The sequence below is a fragment of the Mustela putorius genome, unplaced genomic scaffold (genome assembly GCF_011764305.1).
Source record: "Mustela putorius furo isolate JIRA1106 unplaced genomic scaffold, ASM1176430v1.1 tig00003869_pilon_pilon_pilon, whole genome shotgun sequence".
NCBI lineage: Eukaryota > Metazoa > Chordata > Mammalia > Carnivora > Mustelidae > Mustela > Mustela putorius.
In genome coordinates this window covers 307,576-332,897 of record NW_025422021.1, presented here as the reverse complement: position 1 = coordinate 332,897, position 25,322 = coordinate 307,576, and the positions used below count along the sequence as shown (strand labels likewise).

General features: G+C 37.3%; 1 protein-coding gene across 4 annotated transcripts in view; it reads right to left on the bottom strand.

Annotated features, from left to right (window-relative positions):
* Window positions 1–23,667, bottom strand: part of PDE1A (phosphodiesterase 1A) — a 340,182-nt gene extending 316,515 nt beyond the window's left edge. Inside the window, exons 1-2 of one of the 4 annotated variants that reach the window (XM_045066781.1) lie at window positions 23,492–23,667; window positions 22,654–22,764 (exon numbers count right to left, since the gene is read on the bottom strand). In XM_045066781.1, the coding sequence (XP_044922716.1) occupies window positions 22,654–22,754 (101 nt within the window). In that variant the 5' untranslated portion in view covers window positions 22,755–22,764; window positions 23,492–23,667. The other 3 variants (XM_045066782.1, XM_045066778.1, XM_045066779.1) reach the window with 3 other exon arrangements.
* Window positions 23,668–25,322: the final 1,655 nt, after the last annotated feature.

Here is a 25,322-nt window from a genome sequence, read left to right as displayed (position 1 = left end):
TCTCTTTCTCTGCCTGACTCTCTGCCTGCTTGTGATCTCTGTCTGTCAAATAAATAAATAAAATCTTAAAAAAAAAAAAAAAAGCAGTCTCAAAGTATTTGGAATATTTGGAAGGCAAAGTTAGGAGAAGCCATCTTCCTACTACTGATTTTGGCTGACAGACAGGGCCACAGGACAGTTGTATTGGCTAAATTCCCCCTTTGCATATCCAGCCCTGCCTCCAATGGATATCTATATGCAGTGGGGTAGTAGCACTAGTGGTGGTGGCCCAGTTGCCTCCTGCCTCTGAATCACAGCTGTGGTGTTGATCTTTTAACCTGCTAGTTTAGTGGTAGCCCCTGACTTCCAGCTCCTACCAACATTCCTATGATTTTATAAACATCTATTGAGTCCATACTGAATCCCTCTCTGTTTCAAATAGCAGCCTGTTTCCTGTCCCCTGTGTTGAGTTCTGAAATACGATGCTTTAAGAAATTCCTTTTGACTCTTAATCTCACAAAACAAACTGAGGGTTGCCGGGGGGAGGGGGTTTGGGAGAAGGGGGTGGGATTATGGACATTGGGGAGGGTATGTGCTTTGGTGAGTGCTGTGAAGTGTGTAAACCTGGTGATTCACAGACCTGTACCCCTGGGGATAAAAATATATGTTTATAAAAAATAAAAAATTAAAAAAAAAAAAAAACCAAAAAAAAAAGAAATTCCTTTTGGGGGCACCTGGGTGGCTCAGTCGATTGACTCTCGATTTAGGCTCAGGTCATGATCTCAGGATCCTGGGATTGAGCCTCGCAATGGGCTCCATGCTCAGAGGGGAGTTTTTGTGGGAATTCTCTCTCCCTCTGCTCCTCCCCCCACTTGCATTGCTCACTCACTCTCTCTTTCTCTCTCACTAAAATAAATAAATAAATCTTAGGGGGAAAAAAAGAAAATCATCTTTTGTTTCCTTATATAATAAATGGAATTAGTACATGGTCTTACCTCAGGGTTTTCAAGAAAATTAAAGTGCAAAATAAAATTTGAATTAATTTTTTAGAGTATTGGAAAACTTAAGTGCATCATTTTTTAACCATGGTTAATTGAACATGCACTCATTGTTGTTATCTTCTAAAACTCCTCCAGCATGACAGTGAAGACATAAAAATGTTTTAAATCCTCCAGAAGAACAAACTGAATTGGAAAAAAGATAACACGACACAAGAGAATAATCATATTTTAGAAGTTTGAAAAATAGATGGAAGAGTGGAAATCTTAGTGAAGAACCACCAGCTAGAAACAGAAGTTTCACCCTGAAGAACCGTGAAAACATCCAGAAATTAAAGGCACCCAGTGTTGTAGAATTCAGAAAATCAAAGTTAGACTCAAAGTAAGGTTTATTTGAAAGTCCGTGTACAGAGAAGTACGAGGCGAGTACTGCCCCCACACCACTATGGAAAACTAGATATTTATTTTCTGGTGGAATTAAGCCACAGAGGTGAGAAATATGAATTGCTGTATTTTAGCAAATTAAACTAAGTAAAAAACTACATAATAATTGGTATGACCCCAACTCCTTTCCTCACGCAGTTCTAGAAGGGGACAACAAGGTTTTAATATCCTAAGCTAGAGGTTAGATTATTTTCCAGTAGAAAAGAAATATTTCCAGAGAAAAGACTTTCAGCTACAGGCACTTTGCACCTAATTAGATGGCTGAGTACCTCCCACCCTCCTAAGAAGCCCACAAGCCAACAAACACTATCCACTCACACTGAGCATCAATCAGATTTTTAGTGTCTCTTTTTTAAAAGTGACTTCCCCCTTCAGGAAAGTCTTTAACAGGAAAGACAAACTGAAACAAACACACAGAAAACAGTAACCCAGTACAAAGAGCCTATTCAAGTACAAGAAAAATTGTTAGTCAACAAAAATGGACTTCAGAGCTATAAAACGTGTTGCATGTACTACAAGAGAACAGAGTGCTGCAAAGAAGAATCAGATCTTGAGGTCAGATCTTGAAAAGTTTTGGAGTGGTTGATAAATAGATGTTCAAGGTTTTAATTTTTTTAAGAAAACAAAAATAGATGAGAGAAGTAGAAATACAATAAGATTTGATGCTTAATCCAGAAAGAATAGATGAAGAAAATGGAAGGAAGAAAATGATCAAACTAACAAATGTAGAGGTTTTCCAAAAAAATGCATGGCATGCATTTCCAGATTAAAAGGACCCACGAAATACCAGTACAAAATTCTCATACCAATGTTATTATGAAATTTCAGAGGAAAAAGGAATAAGGAGAAGTTCCTGACTCATGAGGGTTGGGAAGAACATCACATAAAAAGATCAGGGCTAACAGAACCAAACCTCTTGATAGCAGTATTAAAGTTAAAAGACAATAAAGCAATATTTTTAAAGTTCTGAAGAAAACACATTTTAACTTATGATTTCAGAGCCTGACAAGCTATATCAAAATAGAATATATAAATGAATGTACTTCTTAAGTGTCCTATTTCAGGAACTATTAGAGAAGCTTATGCCCTAAATGAGAGTAAACCAAGAAAGCACAGGATCCAGGAAACAAAAGGCCCAATTCATGAGGGTGTTGAAGGGATTTCCCAGAATGAAGGCAAAGTGCAATCCTAGGTTCAGCTGTGCCTCAGGCTTGGTGAACCCAGATGGAGATGGGGACAAAGGCTGGAAAGATAATGTCTCCAAGGAAAAGATGTGCTTGGAAATATGAGAAAAATATTAAAGGGTGTTTTACAATTCTTTTTCTGAATTTGGGAAGAATTAGTGATAGGTCTGCAGTAATCAAAGCCAACAATTAAAACGAGATATTTATTAATTCCAGTAAAAACAAGGGCATTGTACTCTACAGGAAACATTCACATTTCTTTTCCTGACTCAGAAGTGAAGACAATTCAGTCACAAGACTCTAAACACCAAATATTGATTCATGGGAAAGGTAAAAGAACTATACTGGGAGAATGGGGGAGGGTAACCCAAAAGGGCCATGGTTAGAGCTTGGTCTAAGTGCTGTTTTCAGTTACTGTTACAGGAAGGCAGTAGATATGCTTAAAATAGATAAATCAAGAAACAACTACACAAAAGCATTATTTTGAAATACAGATAATTTACAGGAAGAAAGAATTAAAAGATGAAAACTGATGTCTCATGAAGCAAACCTAGGTAGTGCCAAGGAGGGGAGAAGGGTAGAACTGTTGTCATTGTCTTATAGTACTGTTTTATTACTTTAATAAAAGTAAAAAATAATTTTTGAAAGTAAAAGTGTTATGCAATGTATAGGATTAGTACCAAGGAAGTCAAGTTTCTATTTCTTTAAAGACCCAGTCAAAGCATATGACTGGCAGTTTCAGACAGTCAAGCACATCTTTGATGGCAGGATAAACAGGAGTTATGCAGTCTCAGATCATATTCCAGCCAATTCTCAAAGGGAGGGAAATCAAGAGAGAATGCTAGGAATTAAGAAGGAAATTCAATTTACCACCAATAAAATGCATAGCATTACCTTGGGAACATCCGACCAAGGCCCTAAAGATGCAAAGATTATTTGGTGTAAGCAACCTAGTACCAAATCTCAAATGAGATCAACCATGCAATGCTAAATAAGAAATTCAACAAACATTTCAGAAGAGTTGTTTTTAAATAGTCACATAACTCATATATAACTATCCTCAAATTAGTTTATTACACAAAAACAGAAGGTTTAATTTCCTGGAAAAAGTAGATGTAATAACTATCTACCAGTGACCTTTACATTGAAGTTTTATAATTCTTTAATATTATGACCCACAAAATTCTATGTATAATGACACTGTGATAAAAGTCAAAGGAAATGACTTTTACTTCTCTTTATGTCTGATCAGCACAATATTATACGTAGTTACTGAATGGCAGTTGTTCTTATACCAAAATGCATGACTAAGTATCATTATTGTGTGTGTGTGTGTGTGTGTGTGTGTGTGTGAGTGTGAGACAGTTTTACAAAATTTCAACCAAGGCAAAGTTCCCTCCTGGCATTAAATTCATTGTCAAAGAAAGGGATAATTGCTTGCTTAGTGTGTGCAGACTCAGAAGATGGTTTGGCTCCTAGGAAAGAAGTTAAAGTCTGAATTATTTAGGTCAACTCAAACTACTATTAATGTAAACGGGGAACAACTCTTATGTAGTAAAATACTTTACATATCCTTGTGATTAAAACCATATTTCACAGCAGTCCCTGTTACACGCTTGGCCTGTTGCTACTGATGAAATGCACTGAAATTTGCCATAAATACTACAAACAGTAAAACTTTACTCACTGATGAAAGGTGAAGGAAAAGCCCTATTATGTGTTCTCATGGCACCTTGTAAGGTTCAAGTGTAAAAGGTGACTGAATTTCCTTAACCAAACACAGTGTCATTATTTTCTGAAGCCCATTTTTATTATTGAAGAGGTAATATTTAAAAGGCTGCTGTTAAGGAAAAGCACCATAACATTAGACCTGCCCGCCTTGTTTTCTTTGTAGGAAGGCACACTCCTAATAACCACTTCCTTTTTGAAGAGAAACCCTAGTAATGAAAGGTAATGAAAGTACCTTCACAGAGGGGCTTCTATAAAGGAGGAGAATAAAATTACCTACCATTTATTGTTTACACAAATTATCTTTTGTGTAATTTTATCATTCCATGCCTTTGAGAAGAACAAAAGGTCACTGACCCTGATATCTCATTCCAGAAGTTCATTATCTCCTTCTCTATCTCTAAGCTGTTGACTTTCTCTACTTTTTTGCTGTCCATTATTCCCTCATATTCTCACCTCTCCCCTTACCTTAAACCTTAAAGAAGCCCTCAGCCCTTCTTCATGCACGGCACTGGGTTTTTTCTGGCAATATATGAACTCTGCAAACCCAGTTCTGCATCTGCTCCGAGCCTGCATTCAGCTGAACTGAATGTAACGGGTGGGGGTGGGGGAAGAAAAGCACATAGGGATGCAAACCGATCACACTTGAAATATGTGATCGAGATGGAATCTCAGCACTGCCCACCAGCTCCGCTGCATTTCCTTAGTCACACTCCTTGCGGAGCTGACTGTTTCACACTTTCTCCTCAAATCTCTGCTCCCTCTCTCCCCTCTTCACTCTCTACAAATAGCCTCTTATTTCCCTGAGAAAATAAAAGTAACCAGAGGGGACCATCACCAAGTTTTCACCTGCCTACTTGCAAATGTTCCCAAATAGTCTGCTTCCCTTCTGTTACCATGGATGAGCGTCCTGCTGCTAGATCCAGTCTCTGCACTTAAGCAGCCCTTACCTCTCACCTGTTTAAGGGAATGGAGATCTTCCTTCCCCTCTCTCTCTCTCTCTGCAGTTTTTTTTTTTCCTCCCTACAGAATCATTTGTATCATCATTCCCATCAGAATTCTCCAATAATATCCCCACATTTAACAAACTGCTTTACACTCCAAGTGTAAAGGAGCTGTCACCATATCTCTATGATCTCCTTTATAGAAAAGTATTTAAAGAGTTAGCTGTACATACTGCTCCCACTTCTTCACTTCCAGTCTTCTCTTCTACCCACTTCCATGAGGATTTTTGTCTCAGTACTTCTATGGGACTATTTGGCCAAGATTACTAAAGACCTCCATAATGCAAAAGCCAATGGTCAATGCACAGTCCATGTATATACCGTCTCCACAACATCTGACACTTGATATTTGAAGTTCTTGAAAAGCAGTCATCTTTGACTTCCAGGAGGCCACAGCACACTGGCCACTCCTTCTCTTTCTTCCCTAACTTCTCCTCCCAAGCTCTAAATGTTGGGGTACTTGAGGGCTCAGCCCTGAGTCTCTTCTCATTTGTACCCTTGTTAACTCCCTAGATGACCTCATCTAGTTCCATGATTTTAAATATATTTGTATATATATTTTTTATAAATATAATTTTTTATTTTTTATAAACATATATTTTTATCCCCAGGGGTACAGGTCTGTGAATCACCAGGTTTACACACTTCACAGCACTCATTGATGGCTCACAAATTTGTTTTTGCTGCCTTGACCTCCCATCAGTCCAGCTGTCTCTTTATTTGTAAGGCCACTTGAATGCCTGATAGGCTTCTCAAAATTCATGGTTCTAAAAGAGTGTTTTGTTTTTACCCCTACCTTCCTCATTTCAGGAAATGGTAAAAGTTAATAATCCCTTATCCACAGCTATGAAAATCTGAAAGCTCTAAACAGCAAACATCTTCATTTTGCAGTAAAATCTGATCTAACCTGAACTTATTTGGCAGCAAAACCTGACTTGAACTGGTAGAGGCCATTTACTGTCTATATTATGTTTTGTTGCAGGAATACCCATTGGGAGCTACCCCACACCCCACTGGGAATATTTAGTAATTTTTGAAGTAGGCACCTTGTGACCTTTCTGAAATCTGAAATTCATGAATTTGGGTCACATTTTAACCCAAAGACTTCAGATAAGGGACCATAAATGACCCATTTGTTCAGGACCTCTCTCTCTCTCTCTCACACACACACACACACACAGACAGTAAAATAAGTCTTTATGTCTCATTTCAATCCTCACACTCCCAATTCATGAGTTAGTTCTACAGCTTTAATTTTAAATGTGTCCTAAATCTGGACTATAAATTGTGGACTTACCATGTCTGTAAGTACCAATGTTTTCATGGACAACTGCCTTAGCCTCCTAATACAGCCTCCTATTTCCAATCTTATCCTTCACTACTTCCCCCCACCCCCTTGTCAGGGTTAGCTTCCACAAAACAAGCAGGGAGGCCTTTCCCGACCCCCAAGTTTAAAGTGTACAACCTGTTGATTTGATACATTTGTAAAATGCATTTTTAATTATACATTTTAATTATTTTTAAATCAATAATTACCACCATAGTATTAACTACCACCTCCATCTCTTCACATAGTTACCATTTCATTTTTGTAGTGCCAACATTTAAGATCTGCTCTCTTAACAGTATTCAAGTATATGATACAGTATTATTAGCTATAATACTGTACACTAGATCCCAAAACTTGTTACTCTTCTAACTGGAAGTTTATACCTTTGACCAATATCTCCACATTTCCCCCACCCCTCAAGCCCTGGTAACCTCCATTCTACTTTTTGTTGAGAGATATTATGTTGTTAAAACATAAATCAGATCCCAATCTGCTGCTCTAAAGTTGCAAAGGCTTCCTCCCAGGCTGAAAATAAAATCCTAATTTCTTATCAGAGCCTGTTGGGTTTTAGATGATGTGACTTTTTCCTTTCTTTCCATTCTCGATTCTTTCACTCTTTCCTTCACCCACTGTGCTCCAGCCCTCCTGGTCTTGTTTCTCCTCAAATATGTCACATGTACCCTGCCACACGGGACTGTGCTCCTGCCTCCCCTGTCTGGGATGTCATTGCTTCAGGCCTTCCCATAGCTTAGTCCTCAGTTCATTAATGTCCTTCTCTACCAATTGCTAGCACATAAAGCCCTTCCCTGACAAATCTTCTAAAATAGCCACCTCTGAGACTCCCACTTTGTCACCTTACCCTTTTTGCTTATTAAAACTATATTGCATATTTATTTGTTTATTATCCATCTTCACCATCAAAATGTAACTCTGTGAAGATAGGGTCATGACGGTACCACTTATCATCATATCTGTGGTGTCCAGAATAATGCTGGAGTTCCCTAAGTACCCAGTGATGAATATTCATTGAATGAACAAATAAATTATATTGTATTAGTAAGTTGACTTCAGTGGGTTAATCAAATAACATTAGTCCCACTTTCCAAAGCACCTCAGTGTTTTTCCAAGTGTCAGTATTGTGCCAATGAACTTAAGTTACAACTTTACTAAAGACTCTCATTCATCTCATTTATAAGATAGTTTTTTTAATCAGTGGCTAAGGTTTGACTCACACTGTGTAAATTAGTGTTTACTTTTATACTCATAAGACATATACTTAGCAAAACAATATGAATTTATCGAAGTTCCTTATTTTTTAACTTAAACACTTCCCCTTTCTGGGGAATTTAAAATTACGTGGTAACATGTTTCTAATTTCAAAGTGCTCTAAAGTCATTCCATCATGTTCCTTGTTTTCCAGGTGCTCTAGCTATCTTATTTATCTTTATTTATTTATTTTTTATTATTATGTTCAATTCAAGTGAATTAAATTTGGAACATTCTCAGTCAATAAAGATACATAATCTCTTCTTAACCCATGAGTCCTTTGTGGATAGATGGGTTCTCTTTACAGGCATCTTTTGATACACATTTTGCAAATATTTATCTCTAATTGGAAATATGATTCACATCATAGGATGAAGTCAGAACAAAAAATAGTAAATGACAGTTTGAAAATTATGACTTTAATACAAGCTTTATCACACACCTTGGACTTGATAGGTTAAAATAAAACTCAAGAACCATTAAAATTGTACAATCACATTGTGAAATTTCAAGACTATCTTTCTTTGTAACTTTCTCTGTAAGGACTGTGCAAAGGGGGGATTAGTTAATCTTCAACTCAGTAGAAGGCAAGTAACTGGAGCCTGGAAGCTAAAGTATTTAGCCTGATGGCCCCCAAGTTGGTCAGCTTATCTCCTTCTGCCTAACTCACTGCAATTTGGCAATAACCTTCACAGAATACACAGCCGTCTTCACTCACCATGAATTCCCTGGGCTGCAAGATCTCGGAAGGCCAGAATATTCACTGATGACTAAAAGATATTCTCAACATAATCCTAGCTATTCAATTACATAATGAAACAAAAATTTGAGTTTTGCTCGGATATAAGTGGTATAGCTCTTAGGAAATCACAGCCCTGGCGTAGTCATTCAGTCCATGTTCGAATCTCCTCTGCCACCTACCCATCCTAGAGTTACCCAGAGTCAACTTTAATCTCATACCTGGCAGAGGAATAGGCAAAAACAAACAGGCAATCTTACACATAGTTGAACCCTGAAAGTAATTTGCAGTAACAGTTACCATTTGTAGATGCTCCTCGTATGCCAGACACTGGGTCTGAGCACTTAGCATTATTTTTATCCTTCACAACAGTCCTAAGATTCTAAGTTTCACATTATAAGGTTTGTCTTTTGTTCTTTTTGTTTTTGTCCGTGACATAGTTGTATCCCCAACAACTTCTGCTGGGCAGGCTCTGATACCTCATTCTCTTCCTTTCTCCAGAAGCAGATAAAGTACCCTCCAAAGAAGTTTCTTGACCTTCCAGATTAAATTGATGTTGCTGCAGAGCAACAATAGCTTTACTAGCTATACCTTTCAAATGTAAGGTTGTTGAATATTGCCTACTGTGGGTTTTTTTAATATATATCAGAATAGTTTTAAGTTTTCAGTTCTTGCAGTGTACTATGGTGGGCACTGAGGAAACAGGAATAATTAGATGGATTCCACCTCTTTGCTCTTGTTACTCCCAGAAAAGGAACAGAAGGGCTACATAAAATGCAGAACAATTTAGCAGACAGTAATAATAATGCATGAAGTGCAATTAGAGTATCTAGAAGGGTCACCTAATTTAGTCTCAGATAATCATGAGTGGTTTTTCTCTGACTTTAACGATATTATGATTAGGCTCCAACTTTCCCACCTGGTCTTTCAGAAATTCCACTTCAATCTGCTTACAGTTTCACAAGGATACTGCTTTTCCGCCAGCCTATACTTCCTTTTTCACTCCATTTAAATTGAACATCTTTTCTCCACAAATCCCTTTGTCCAGTTTTTTAAGAGAAGATTTTGCCAGATATTTTCTCTTCACCAATAAGACTTCTGGCTTACAAAAGTTAAAGACTTCTGTTTTACAGAATTTAAAGCTGTTATTCTATCTTTAAAAACAAAGGAGTCAGCTAAAATTTTATTTTAAAACAGAAAAATTGATAGAGATTGGTAATAGCAGAACTAATGGTATATGTCACTTTTGAATGGGCAACTATTTTATATAAACCATAAATTGTGATGACAAAACAATATAGAGCTCCAAAAATAAATGTAAAGTGTATTTCTTTAATACAACCAAAACCATTGCTTAAGGAACAAAGAGAGAAGGAAGGAAAAGAAGAATTGAATCAGACTGTTTCCTTATGAACTCTATCTGGTAAGAAAGGATAAGTAATGAAAGAAAAGAAAAGCTGAATAAAAATAAAAAAGGGAAAATTTATGCAAAATTGAGAATTAAGTTTATAAAAATTTTATAACATATTATCATATGGTATTTGGCTATACATTGTCTGCTCACAAAATAGAAGTAACAAAATAAATGATCATTTCATATATGTGACTTTCTCCGATGAACACCCTAAAACTTACCTAAGTCTAGCCAACGTAACTAAGTGACACATACCCCAAATTAATTCTTGGCTCTACATTATTCACATAGTACTTACCTGGTTTCCACAGTTCATTCCCCCTGTTGCTTTGATTCCCTCCCTCTCTCTTTTTTTTTTTTCCCTATCACTTACTCCTTTGACCCAATCAAAAATTAGCAAATGTTTCAGAGTTCATGAATATAAAATCAAGGTCACGTTTTTCCATACCCTTTCCTGCATCTGAAGAGATAAACTTATACTGGAATGATTCAGATAATAGAAGAAATATGTAGGTAAGGAGGAACAAGATGGAAAATCACATTCTCCTTTTTCTTTGTGGTTGCAAAGAAGAGGCCTAGAAGAGTGGAAACTGGGCCTTCCCATGCCCTGTATGACCTGTTGTCAGGGCAACAAGATGTGTGGGGAGCCCTGGTCTTCCCAGTGCCTGTTGCCAGGGTAACAGGATATGAACCATCTTTCCTTAGACAACCAAGCAGTTTCCCTGCCTTATTCTATGTTTGGTAGGAAATTATATTTGCTCACGAAACCTAAGAGCAACACACTTCAGCAGAGAGCTTATTGAGAAATCATGTATTGGAAGAAATATTGTAAGTAGGGGCATGCAGTTGATATTGTTGCTGTTGGAAATAAGTGGAAGAGAATTATATTGAACTGATTTTCTGAAAATCGCTTTTTATTTTCATAATCTTTTGATTGGATCAAAGAAGTAAATGAAAGGAGATGATGGGAGGTTAAAAAAAAAAAAAAAGAAAGAAAGAAAAGCAGAGTGGTAGTAGGAAAAAAAATTCTGAAAGCCAGAAGAGAATTATCTGAATAATGTAGAAGCTAAGAGCTTCTTGGTGTTTATCAGTTGACTTTTTTTGTGCAACAAACCATCTTGCAACTAGTGGCCAAAAACAACAAACATTTCTTATTTCCTTATGACTTTGAGGAAGTCAGATCGTCCCAGATGACTTCACTTACATATCTGGTGGTTAATGGTTTGGCTGGTGTAAGGGGAACTCAGCTGGAATGGTTTATATCTGCTTCACAGACTTGTCCTCCAGGAGGTTTGACCAGATTTCTTCCCATGCTGGTAGGAGAGTTCCAAAGAGCAGCAAAAGAGAATAAACTCCAATGCATAAGCCCTTTCCAAACCTTCACATGTGTCACATTTGCTAAGATCCCGTTGGCCAAAGCAAGCTGCATGGCCAAGCTCAGAGCCAGTATGGGAGGGATTACAAGAGTGAATGAATATTGGAAGTCACAAATTGGGCCACATTACAACAGTGAATAATAACACGAAAGAATTTCTGGCAAACAGAGAGCTCTTTGGAAAACCTGAGATATCAAGGCAGAAATTTGCTGGAGGGTGAAATATCGAAGGGTCACACTTACAAAGATACTTTTTCAGTTGGTACTGAAAATTTTGAGAGCTCTAAAAGTTCAAGAGGAGCTCCTAGTCTATCTAATAACCATCTCCAAATGCAGTCAGAAAATCGGTGAGAAAAATGCTGTGTGCCTTTACATACTTTATGTATGTTCTCTGTCAGAAATAAAGCAGAATAAACTCCATTTAGATGATTTTTCTAAAATAAAAGGAGAAAAAGTTCTATTCACTTATTATATGCACAAAATCTCTTAGAACAAGAAGAAGCAACACAGCAGGAATAAAATACCTAGTTTTAATCAATTGGACCCCTGGCTTTACTCTTACTGGTAAATAAAATCTTCGGGGACAGACACCCAGATGTCTCTACTGTGCAGGGTTTGGGGGTTTTTTTTCTTCTGTTGTTTGGGACACCAAAGGCCAACTAAATTAAAATAATTTTGTAAGTATCCAAGCTCCAAAGAGGCAAGAGAGATTAGAAAAAGCACATTCCTTTGAAAATACTAGCTAGCATCATTTTTAAAATAATTTGATTAAAGGAGTAATAGTAGTACATGCCTAGGAGAAGGAGAGAAATAGAACCGGGGAGTTTCTGACATCTAAAGCATATGCCAAGTGATAACTCCCTTTGGAGTATGTAAAACTAGGCAAACAGATGGCAGGATTGTGGCGAAATCAAAACAAGAGAATAGTTTTTAATTCCTAAAATGTCAGGTTTTATAGTGAGTATTAAATGAAATTATATAAGCCAGGGTTGATTGGAAAAGAAAGATATGGGCTCAGGAATCTGGCCTTACCCCTACTACCCAGGAAACATTTGTCAAGTCATTTAGTGTCTTTGAGGCTCAGTTTTCACATCAGAAGAAATGGGAGAATTGTGCTGAGTCACATAGACCAAAAGAAAAACCTTTTAGAAATTATAAAGCACAAAAATTATAAAATACCATTACTACTATGATTCAATTATGAGTTTAAGCTAACTAAAAATACGATTGATGTATAAGTTGTTCAGTGTTTTATCTTGCTCCAAATGTCATTTGAAACACATCTTAGAATGTCCACATTTAAGCAGACCAGAATCAGCATAGTAATACTTTTTTTAAAAAAATACTTCATTTATTTATTTTTGAGCGAGAGACTGAGTGAGAGAGAAAGGGAGAGAGAGCAGGAGCTAGGGGAGGGAGAGGGAGAAGAAGACTCCCCACTGAGCAGGGAGGCTGCCAGAGAGGGGTTTGATGCCAGACTCTGGGATCATGTCCTGAGCTGAAGGCAGACATTTAACTGACCAAGCCCCCCAGGCATCCCTGCATACTATTACTTTTCTAATAAGAAGTCTATTTTCATTTTCTTCTAAATCATCGAGTACCTTGTTTATGTACAAAATTTCAAGAATCCTTTGACCTTCCTCTCTTATGCAGAGATGAATTAAGGTTGACCTCTGTTTTCTTGCCCTGTGGACACTGTACTTAGGACTGTGCTATTTTTTCACATCTAATTATCAACGAGTTTGAGGAGCTATAAATATCAAAATTTTATCTAGCAGAAATTACCTACACTGAGCATTTTCTGGGCCTATTTAATAAAATGTGTGTTTTAAAAATATTTTATAGAATATAAAATAAAATACAGTCTCTCTAAACAATTTCAAGAAGTTAGTTTAAAAGGAGAAACTAGAAAATGTTTTATTTATATGCCTCACATAACCTATTACCACTTTTATAAACTTCCTTAACAATAAATAGTTATTCATGCCTAATACTTGCTCAGACCGGATATTTGGAATATGGGATTCTCATGAGCCTTTAACATTATCATCTGTTCAATGATGTTAGTGAACAGCTCCTTTCATATCCAAAAGGCTTACAGCACAGACCTTTTGGATGGGAATCAGACTTGCTCAAATATTTGCATTTGATTAGCTGATTGAAATATGTTAGAATAAGGGACAAAATCTAATAATATAATGGTAATTTGGTATTTTCTAAAATGAATCAGCAAAGGAAGGACTGTGGGACATGACAATAATTACTTGGAAGTCAACTCCTTTGTGAACCAGACCTAAACTGGGAAAGACCTAAAGAATGATATTCAAGCCACAGTGACTCAGGAAATCATACTAGTTCTGCATTATACATGATAATAGAGCCCTAAAATCCATCCTAAGACTACCACAAGATGCTGAATTAAGGATGCTGAATCCGTCCAGGCAATTTTTCTATCAGTGAAACTCAAAGGTCACTTCTCTTCCTCAGCATTCTCTCCTGACATACCCATCACTCCTACGCCAAGGAAATGTAAATCCTTGAGTATAAAAACCCAGGAATCTTGGTGAGGGCACTTCTGCTGACCCAAGAGAAGGCCTTCCTTTCTCATCCTGACAACCCAACTCTCTCCACTGATTCCACTAAGAAAATTACTTGAAAAACTAGAATTCTGCATTTGCATGTAACATTAGCAATAATAATGATAACAGCTAGAATTTCTTGAATTCTGGACACTGACCTAAGAAGTTCATGAGATTTATTCATTTAATCTTTTCAATATCTAGGAGACAAATAATGATATCATTCCCAGTTTACAGGTACAAAAACTAAGGTATTGAAAAAGCAAGAACTTGGAGAAAATCATAAAGCTGTTAAATAGAGCTGATATGCATATAAGAATAGATAAAGTTATGGAAATATCAATAATTACAATATTTTGAAGAGATTACTGTATGCCAGCTGCTGTGCTATATTTCTTTTCACTACCTTTATTTGGGCAATATCCAGATTCCCTGATCCTAATCCTTCCCTTTTAAGTGGAAGGACCTTCAACTGCAAAAGCCTTCTAGGCTGCCCTTTGCTACTTTTCACATTCTTTCCCAAAGGAGGAGGAGGAACATTTGGTTGGGGAATTGCGATAAAGAATTACACTTATGGGGTGGGGTGGGGTTGGGGGGATCCCGGGTGGCTCAGTGGGTTAAAGCCTCTGCCTTCGGCTCAGGTCATGATCCCATAGTCCTGGGATCCAGCCTTGAATCGGGCTCTCTGCTGAACAGGGAGCCTGCTTCCTCCTCTCTCTCTGCCTGCCTCTCTCCCTACTTGTGATCTCTGTCTGTCAAATAAATAAAAAATCTTAAAAAAAAAATAATAATTACACCTCCAGGTGTAAATTATCCTTTTCAGGGGGTGAGAAAGGCATATTCTTCATGTAGAGAGCACAGTCTCATCTGTTAGAGGCCATGAAGCACATATAGGAGAGATTTTGCCCATGCTGAGGAGGTCTGCAGTTTGGGTAGATAAATTGAATTCAAGGGTGTTCTGGCTTATTTAACTGCAAAATCTTATCCTTCAACAGACATTCAGTCTGCAAAGAGGCTAACATTTTGATCTCTGTCAGCTGGACTCCTAAATCTATCCCTTACTTAATCTTGAACTTGGATTAGAGATATCATTCCTTAGCTCCACCCTACCCCGCGATCTCATGAGATAGGTATCAATTTTTGTCTATTTCTCAGTTGAAAAGTCATGTTCTAAGATAAATCATTCCTACCCAAAGTGCCTTCCCAAGTAACTCCTGGTCACATCACCTTGTACATTTTCTTCAGGTCACTTCTTACTCTCTATTAACTTATTTGTTTATTGATTTTGATATTTGTTTGCTCTACTAAAATGTAAGTTTCTGTGCCTAAGCTTGTGCCTGATACGGCATACAACTAGTGGGTATTTATTAAATGAGTGAATGGATGATGAATAAAATAATTGGACTTTACAAACAAAGAAAGTGAAATTTAGAAAAGTTAAGAGATTTTCCAGGATCACAGAGCTAAAGGACAGAATTATTAGAAAACAGCTGACTGATTCCAGAGTTCAGATTTTTAATCTCTAAGGTATTTTACCTCAACCATATCTATTCTATAAATGTAATATTATGTAAGGACTGAAGCCTATATTAAGATTATATTTATATACCAGAATAGATTTTGTGAGATGGTTTTCTTTAGTTTTATGACTAAGGAAAATTTTTAAACTTATTTTTCTGATTAATCCATCAAAGCTATCAACCAAAGCCATCAAACCAAAGTGAAACTAAAGACTGAGATTTATCAACAATTTACAAAAAAGAACATAAACATTTTTCCATGGTATTTGAAATGAAGCCACTATAAGCTCTCAATATCAGAGCTTGGTAAGAAGATTGATGGTCTGGGCATATAAACCAGGGTTAGATGGAAGACAGCGAGTTATTTAATGGCTAAAGATAAAGAGTATCTACTCCACTTCTCCACAGAGCAGCAGAGACTAACTCCACCTCTGGGCATTCGTCTATACAAGACTGTGTGTGTTGGAGGCAATGGTGGTGGAGAAGGTAAGAATATAAAAATGGTCATGTCGGGGTGCCTGGGTGGCTCAGTGGGTTAAGCCGCTGCCTTCGGCTCGGGTCATGATCGCAGGGTCCTGGGATCGAGCCCTGCATCGGGCTCTCTGCTCAGCAGGGAGCCTGCTTCCTTCTCTCTCTCTCTGCCTGCCTCTCTGCCTGCTTGTGATCTCTCTCTGTCAAATAAATAAATAAAATTTAAAAAAAAATGGTCATGTTGATTAAGCACTCTGGTATTCTGCTATGGAAGGAATGTACTTAATTTCTTACTTTGCTGCATCAAAGCTACCACAAACTTAGTAGCTTCAACAACATAAATGAATTAGCTCCAGTTCCATAGGTCAAAAATTCGCTGCATGTTTCACTGAGCTAAAATTAAGGTTTTGGCAGAGCTGCATTCTTTTTGGAGGCTTTAGAGAAGAAACTGCCTCTTGCCTTTGCAAGCTTCTAAAGGTTGCCCACATACCTTGCCTCCTAGCCTGTTTCCTCCATCTTCAAAATTGACGATGGCAAGTTGAGTCTTTCTCAAATCAGAGCACTCTGATAGCTTCTTCTGCCCCACTCTTTCACTTTTAAGAACCTTTGTGATTACGTTGGGCCCACTTGGATAATTCAGGCTAATCTCCATATTTCAAGGTCAACCGATTAGCTACCTTAATTCCTCTATGACATTGTAAAGTAACATTTTAACAGATTCTAGGGATTAGGACATGGCCAGGTCTTGGAGGCAATGACTCTGTCTACCCCAAAGCCCATTGACTGCGTATTAAGGATCTGCATCCTTTTCTGTGATACTTCTAGGTAACCATTCTGAGAATGTCTTCTTTTCTGTTTTTAAAGTAAGGTGAATAAGAGCCTTAGAGGGGCACCTGGGTGGCTCAGTCAATTAATGCCTGCCTTTGGCTCAGGTCCTGATCTCAGGGTCCTAGGATTGAGCCCTGGGAAGAGCTTCCCACTCAGCAGGGAATCTGCTTCACCCTCTGCCTTCTGTCCCTTTCTCCACTCTGGCCCCCATCCCACTTGAATGCTCTCTCTCTTTCTCTCAAATAAATGAATAAAATCTTTTTTCTTTAAGAGCTTTAGAATTAGGCAGATTTGTATTTAAATGCAAGCTTCACCAGATACAAGTTGTTTCAAAACTTAGGGTACTTATTTTTTGTGAAATCATGTTATATTTGGGAAGTTCTTAAAACCAGTAGATGATAAGCACATATTACTTCTTCCCACTTCTTCATCCTCATTCTATCTGTGAATCTATCTCTACTCCTTCAACCTGGCTTTAGGCCCTATTTTGACAGTCTGACTGATTCTCTAATTTTGAAGTTAGAACCACTATAATATTCCAATTTTTATTCATTCACTGAAAATGATTTATTGCATGATCTCCTATGTGCCAGGCACTGTACTAGATGCTGGGAATCCAAAAGCAGACACAATGAACATGATTCTTGCCCTGAGGAACTTGTGGCCAAATAGTGAAGGTAGATTTTGTAATGAAAAGGGAAGTGTATGTTCTTCATGAGCCAAATATAGGAAACTAACCCAGTATGGAGGGTCAGGATGGATTTCCTTTGCAAGTGAAATTTAATAAGAGAACTTTGAGCATTACTTAATAGCATCCCTATTAGGATTATGAGTCGGATATTCCTTCTTGACAAAGGAATTTCCCAAGCTCTAGAGGGCATTTATCATGCCTGGACCATGTGGTCCACCAAGTATAGAAATACCCACAGGCACTACAATAACCAGAAACATCCCCACACATCTCTAAAAGTATCACAGGGAACAAGAGCGGCCCTGGCTGAGAGAGGAGAAAGGAGTGATTCCTTCGAGAAGAGAGAACAACCTGAGCAAAGGCAGATAGGCAGGAAAAGCATTTTTGGGGGGCAACCTTGAGCCTGATTGGGAGGGGGCCACAGAGGAAGAGGCATGACAGAAGGCTCCAAATGTCGAGCAGGTACAAGGACACCATGTGAATGATGTGGAACTTTGAAGAGAGGATTCTAGAAAGCAGGACAGTAAAAGAATCAGATTTCCTCTTCTACAATGCTGCTTCACCCTAAGCATGATTCCAGTTGGGGAATATGGTGCTAATAGCTCCTGTCATTTTACCTGATTTTGCCAATTTTTATTCTAAGTATGTATTTCTGCTACATGTTCTTGGTGATAAGGGTTCAGGCAACTGTTTCTGAGAGCTGCTCAGCACACTGCTCTCTTCAATAACAGTTACTTTAAATTTGTCATAAAGTTATTATACATTTCTTCCTTTCTCCTTCACTTTCTGCTTCTCTATGTTTTATTCTTTCATTACATTCCATGATCATCATGTTCACCACCCATCAGAGGAAGAAAGAAATAAAAGAAGCCAGAGTCTTTCAACTGTTGTGTTCACAGTTCTAGATCTTAATATCTGGATATCTGTCTAAATATGGAAAGATAGGAAGGTAAGCATCTAGATGTGAAAAACTAATTCTCATATATTAAATTAGTTTCCAACGGTAAAATTTTCATAGGTCCTAGTCCTACATTTATAAAAACTGAAAGAATTGACAATAAGTACTATGAAGTAGTGAGTCTCATATTTTTGTCTTGGGTTACAGTTTTGAAAGTTTAAATTTTCCTCCATTCTGTTGAAAAACTGAATAAGATAACATTCTGATTTAGTTTTTGCTCTGGTGCCATGTTCACTGGAATTTCTACTTGACCACAGTTTTCTGGAAATGTTGTCCCCCTTAGATCGAACTCTTAGAACAATAGCATCAACTGGAAAGAGCACCACCAATGTTTCAAAATATGGGTTTTTTTTTTATTTTATCCACAGCTGTAGAGCAATTTTTACCTTTAAAAAAGAAAAAAAAAAAAAAACAGTACCATGACACAGAAAAAAAGAATTATTTCTAAAACTGGGGAAAAAAAAACCCTGCATAAATGAAAACACATACAACTTTTCCTCATGGGAATGAATAAACTTAACAATCTTTGCAAAGATTAGAGTTAGAAAAATTTCCTTAGTATGTAGGAAGTAGTAAAGGTCCCAGAGCTACAGAAAACTTCTGAACCAAAAATTTCATTAGGTATTGAGATGGCAGAAGAAATAGGAAGTATTTTCTTGTCCTAAACAATTGATCATTTATTAAACAAGTATATGATTCTTTTTAAATGTTGTTTGTAAAGGGTTTGATGCCATAGTCATTTGCTAACATTTCCATCATAATGGATGATGAGTCATAGTGTAAAATCTAAATTGTCATGTTGAGAGACAAATTAATGGTAGAATATGGATTCAAGAAAGCTAAAGAAAAAAGCCATAATTGTAAAATAAAATTAACAGAATCAAGCATACAAGTATACATCAGGAATCAGAAGAAGAAAGTGTTTCACTCTTGTTTCCACAAAGGAATAATAGATTTCTTGGCACATCACTGAATATGGTGTCTCAATTAAATGTTACATGAAGAAGATTTAAAAGAAACTCAATGAAAAAAATCAAGAAAATGGTAAAGAATAACTGATACTTTAATTTAGTTTACTGATGTTTTCACATTTGTTACAAAATTTAAAAACGATTTCCATGGACTCAGAAAAGTGATTTAAGATGTTATGTTATGGGGTGCCTGGGTGGCTCAGTGGGTTAAGCATCTGCTCTTCGGCTCAGGTCATGATCCCAGGGTCTTGGGATCAAGCCCCACATAGGTCTTTGCTCAGCAGGGAGCCTGCTTCCCCCTTTCTCTGCCTACTTGTGATCTCTTTCTCTCTGTCAAATAAATAAATAAAATCTTTAAAAAAATGTTATGTTACATGATATTCCTTATATTTTCTGTAAATAAGTAGCTCATGCTTCCATATTTAAAGTATAGTTGAATAAGCTTTATTTTAACCTTTGTCTTTATTTTTATTTAACTTCAAAAATGTATGCATTACAAACCTACTTAAAAACAGAATGTCTTGTTGAGACAAATCAATGTATTTGTGAAGTTAGATATGATTAAGAGAGAAAAAAAATTACTTTCCAAATATATAAAGGTCTTCATTGGGTCTTCTTTAATAAACCAAGAATATTACTGCAAAACTGTTTGATAGCTATCATGAGTAGCATAATTTTAATTGCCAACACTTAAAAAGTAAAATTCAAGGAGCAGAGATTTTGATAAGCTAAAAACTCTGTTTGAGTCAATATTACATTTTTAATAAACAAGACAATTCCAGCAATGGTATAAGGAGACCCTCATATCACTGCTGTGAATGCAGACTACACAAAAGACCATAATTAAAGATTTAGCTGTCATTAGTCATGCAGGTTTTAGATTTAGAGCTTCTTGTTTTGATGGCTCTAAACCTAGAATACTGGAAATGTCTTAAGTCAAAGTACAAGTTAAACTATAGTACCAAAATGCAAATTCCTTCCTTCGATGATACAGAGGCAATCAGTCATTTCAATCAAGTTCAGTAATAATGATTATGTTTTTAAAAAACTAGTTTCAGTAATTTTTTCCCTAAGTGGTCATTCAGTGTCTTTATGTGGATACACACCAAATTTCCTTAGTATACATGTATATTTTATCCTACATCAACATTGACTATCAAGTGTTGAAGGTCTACAGTTGAATGGCTGTCACTCTCTACTGAAACAAAATGAGATCAATCTTTGAGATCATTCGATAAAGTGAAAGTCAGATAATTTTGCTTTAAAATGTTAAATAAACACAAAGTAACTTTTCAAATTTCTTAAAGACCTAGGCACAAATTCACTATCTTACATACATACATTTAAGTAACTACATATATTCGTACATTTAAGTAACTATAGGAAAATAAAACAAATGCAAACAAAACAGACAAGCAAAAAAATCCTGTCCTGATAGAGGGAAGAAAATCTAAAATGGGTTATAATATGATCTATAATTTTTCCGGTACAGATGTTCATCTACTAATTAGGTTAGGACACAAATCATCTGATGACTGCCAATGTTTAATTTTCATCTATGCTAACTAACTTTGTAAGTTTTTATTTGCTCTTACAGGATTATTTGTTTCCCTAGAGAACAAACCCACCAAAAAAACTGTAATTTTAAATCTTCAATGGTTCTTATTTCTCTAATTTCTCTAATTCATTCAAATGATGTAAGATGGCTTCCCTTTTTAAGTTATTCTCTATTAAATGTTGTTTGCATTATTAGTGTGCTCTTATCTTAGTATAGTGTAATGCCATGATTTACTTTAAGTGAAAAAAAAAAAATCCAGAGAATGCTCTTTAAATAGCTAAACATCACTAAATGCATTCAAATGGAAGAAAGTAGGAGTTTTTCCTCTAAGCAAAGTTTGACATAATTTTTCTTTTAAAAAATCTTATATCAAAACAGCAACATTGAATTTACTCAGATGTTGCACTGTATATAATAGTATGTAAACAAAGCATAGAACTATGAATCCTAAGAAAACCTATATTTTGCATATTAAAAGATTCTTTCAGCTATTATCACAGAAAAGCAAATATATTTTCATTTGAGATCTGCAAATACATTAAGCAATTGCAATGGCCTGTAAATATTCATTTTGCACATTTTTATTGAAATGTTAAAGTTGATATTTCTTTTTTTAAGATATTTTATTTATTTATTTGACAGAGACACAGTGAAAGAGGGAAGACAAGCAGAGGGATTGGGAGAGGGAGAAGCAGGCTTCCCGCCGAGCAGGGAGCCCCATATGGGGCTCCATCCCAGGATCCTGTGATCATGACCTGAGCCTAAGGCAGATGATTAACGACTGAGCCACCCAGGCACCCCAAAGTTGATTTTTAAATTATGGCATAACTAAAATAAAGCATGTAAACATAGGGTTCTGGAGAACTAAACAGAACTTAGTAGCATATACAACAAAAAACTTAAATGCTGTTTAAATAGCAAGGTGAGTAGCAATGCAAATAAAGTTTAACTCAGGTACTTACATTTCATGTTTGACATAAGCACATCTCTTGACCCATCTCAGTTTTATACCATGAGCTATTCTGTATTCTCAGAAGAAGTGAATTGGTTAATTTAAATCTAAAACTCTCCAGTAAGTTTGGAATGCTACTAGTGTTTTTACCACATTTTTTCTTAAAGAAATATCAAGACAAAGACTAAGCACAATGCAATATAAATATTTAGTACCAAATTAATCCTGCTCTTGCTTTTTCAAAATATAATCACAGAGAAATAACTACCAGTAGTAATATTTCTATTTTTCCAAAGGAAATTTTTTTTTCTGCAGGTAACCTGGCAATTAGCTTTCCTAGTTACATTTCTGCATATCTAAATCACATATCTAAAGAATACAAACAGAATGTATAAAAGAAGCCATGTGTTATAATAAGAGTGAAATGAATTCTCAGGGAGTTACCTTAATTTATATTAAACATACAGGTGCAAGAAAGATTATCAGTCATCCTTCAAGCAAGTTATTAGCTGAGACTAACACATTTTATTTTCTAAGAGAAAATCTTTCTAAAGGAAACACCAGTCCACAAATTCAGATAGTAAGAACAATTAGTCATGTTAATAGTCAAATTCTGGGTGGGGTGTGGGAAATAAAAACAGAACCAAGCAAAGAGCTTACTCACATTCCTTTCAGGCGTTGCCACATTTTTTCCGTGTGTTCTCCTACGAGATACTTAAAAGTGGTGTTTTCCAATTCTTCAATTTCTGTAGCAGTTGACCCCATGATGATACTCCTAGGGCAGTGTAGTTACAGTCAGTTTCAGCAGCTAGAACAAGCATTCCTCAGCCCACTACAGATCTCAAACAGTTATATAGTAGCATCTCTCATCTATCAAAATGTTACAGATTTACAAAGCTGAGGGCAGCTTCTGCCAGAATTGCTATTGACTTTGACAGGCATATCCACTGCTCTCATCTCCCGCCCTCCCCCCACCCCCCAAGCAGACAGCAATATAAACAGATCCTCCGACCTCACAGGAACAATCCGCACATGTGAGCCTGCTACTGTACTACTGACCGACTGAGCGCTCCAGCTCTCCCCAAAAGCAGTTCATCTGTTACCGTTCGGTGCACTGAAGCACATCAGAATTCCTACAGTTTACAAGATCTATTATGCACAAGAGAAACGTGAATGACTTTAGCGCACCAGAAGAAGCTGAATTCGTCTCTACCAATGGAAGGAGGGCAGGATGTAATAAGAAAGCAGATGGTAGGAACCAGTGTCAGCAGCACCACCCTGAGAAAAAAGTGCCTGTTTTAAATGCCAAGGTTTTTGTCTCTTAATTGATCTGGAACCAACAGTTAAAGATATTATCATGTTCTAACAATAAAGGCAACAAATATTAACGACAACAATGAGGAAATAACACATAGAGCCATACAGAAGACAGACCACAGAGCTCCACAGGTTGTTACTGAAAGACTATGTACATCAATGATGCTGTAATCATGCTTATTCACCTTCTCCTAGCAACTCCACACAGTAGGTAACCGCCAATTTAACCAGAAGAAAACACAGCAGCTGCACACAGCCTGCTCCGTGAATCCTTTGGGGATTAAAAGATAAATAAAATGAAACTAATGTGGATGCTTGTGTGCGTGCGTGCGTGTGTGTGTGTGTGTGTGTGTGTGTTTGTTGAAGGAAAGGGAGTGTGTGAAGGTGGGGGGAAGAAGAAAGGGAGAGAGAGAGAGAGAAATTGATGCTGTGCTGCTTGTGCATTTTAGAAGAAAAATGAGAGAAAGTGAACATAAAAGGAATCAGAACTGAGTCATCTGCCAAGCTCCCAACACATGGTGAGCTTTCTTTGAAACAAGCACAGACCTTGAGTATGAGCTCCATAACAGCTATTGCTATCTGCAAGCTGCTAAGAAAAATACACTTAAAAGCAATATCTCTTCTTGCTTGTTTGGAAACCCACATGTAGTTTTGTTCCTCCCTGCAAGAAACCTTGCTTGTTACCTTGAAGTTTAAAGTAGATAGTAGAGAAATGTAGGTAGGTAGGTAAAGTAGGTAGTAGAGAAATGATAATATCTTGTATTTATTGAGTACTCACCATGTGTTAGACACTGTTGCAGGTACGTAGAGTTTATACAGTTTACTTTTTAAAAATTCTTACAAAGAACCCATGCAGTAAGTAACATTCCCATTTGACAGTTGAAGAAACTGAGAAACAGATATTTCCCAGATTTAATGTCGGTCCTTCATTTTTATTTGTTTATTTGTTTTAAAGATTTATTAGAGAGAGAGAGAGAGAGAGAGAATGTGTGGGACATAGGGGGCAGAGGAAGAGGAAGAGAGAGAATCTCAAGCAGACTCCCCACTGATGGGGGAGCCTGATGCAGGGCTTGATTCCAAGACTATCAGATTAGCACCTGAACACAAATCAAGAGTCAGAGGCTCAAACTACCGACCCACCCAAGCACCCCTAAAGCCAGTCTTTAAAAATGGGCACTACGATTTTGCTGACAGTCTCCCAATATAAAGTTACTATGTGTGTCTAAACACAGAATGCATCAGCAGTCAAAATGATTTTATATATATATATATATGTATATATATATATACATATATATATATGAAGCATCTTTGCAGAATTTGGTAGAAAGTGCCTTCTGATTTACAAATTAGAAGAGGTGAGCTTTTCTGCACTGTTGGGGCACAGTCCACACAGGTGTTTTTCTGGGTTCCCATAATAACAGGAAACTCTCACAGTGTCAGAGCCCTTGATGTCCTGCAAAGAAAGAAGCAGGATGCCCTCAAATTCCTTGTAGCAGGAACTCACTTAGTTGGCTCCAACCTGGACTTCCAACTGAAACCATCACCTAGAAAAGGAAAAGTGATGTCATTACCTCGTAAATCTCACGAGGACCTGGGAGAGGCTTCTGCTGGCAGCTCTTGCCATTGTTTCCACTAAAAAGCCAGCTGCACTCAGTATCATGCCCTCGGGAACAGTGGCCAACGAGCAGTGCTGAAGTTTGCTGCTGCCACCAGAACCACCCCTATTGCTGGCCGCTTGGTCCCAGAACCTTCTCTAGTCAGACGGAGGCAACCTTCTGAGAGCCCAGCTTCCCCGGTTACTGATCCTGGGGCGACCGCCAGCCTCTCACAGAGGCGTCGTACTTTAACCGGACCCTGGGTCTGTTCCACATGGCCACTGCCACCTCCAGCAACAAGGGAGCTCTCAATGGGTCCACTGCGGGGGGAGGGGCGCCAGTTGGTGGCACCATCTCCCTCTGCTGCGGGAGAATGTCAGCCCTGGGCTCTACTTCGCAGAGATCCTGAAGAGACTGA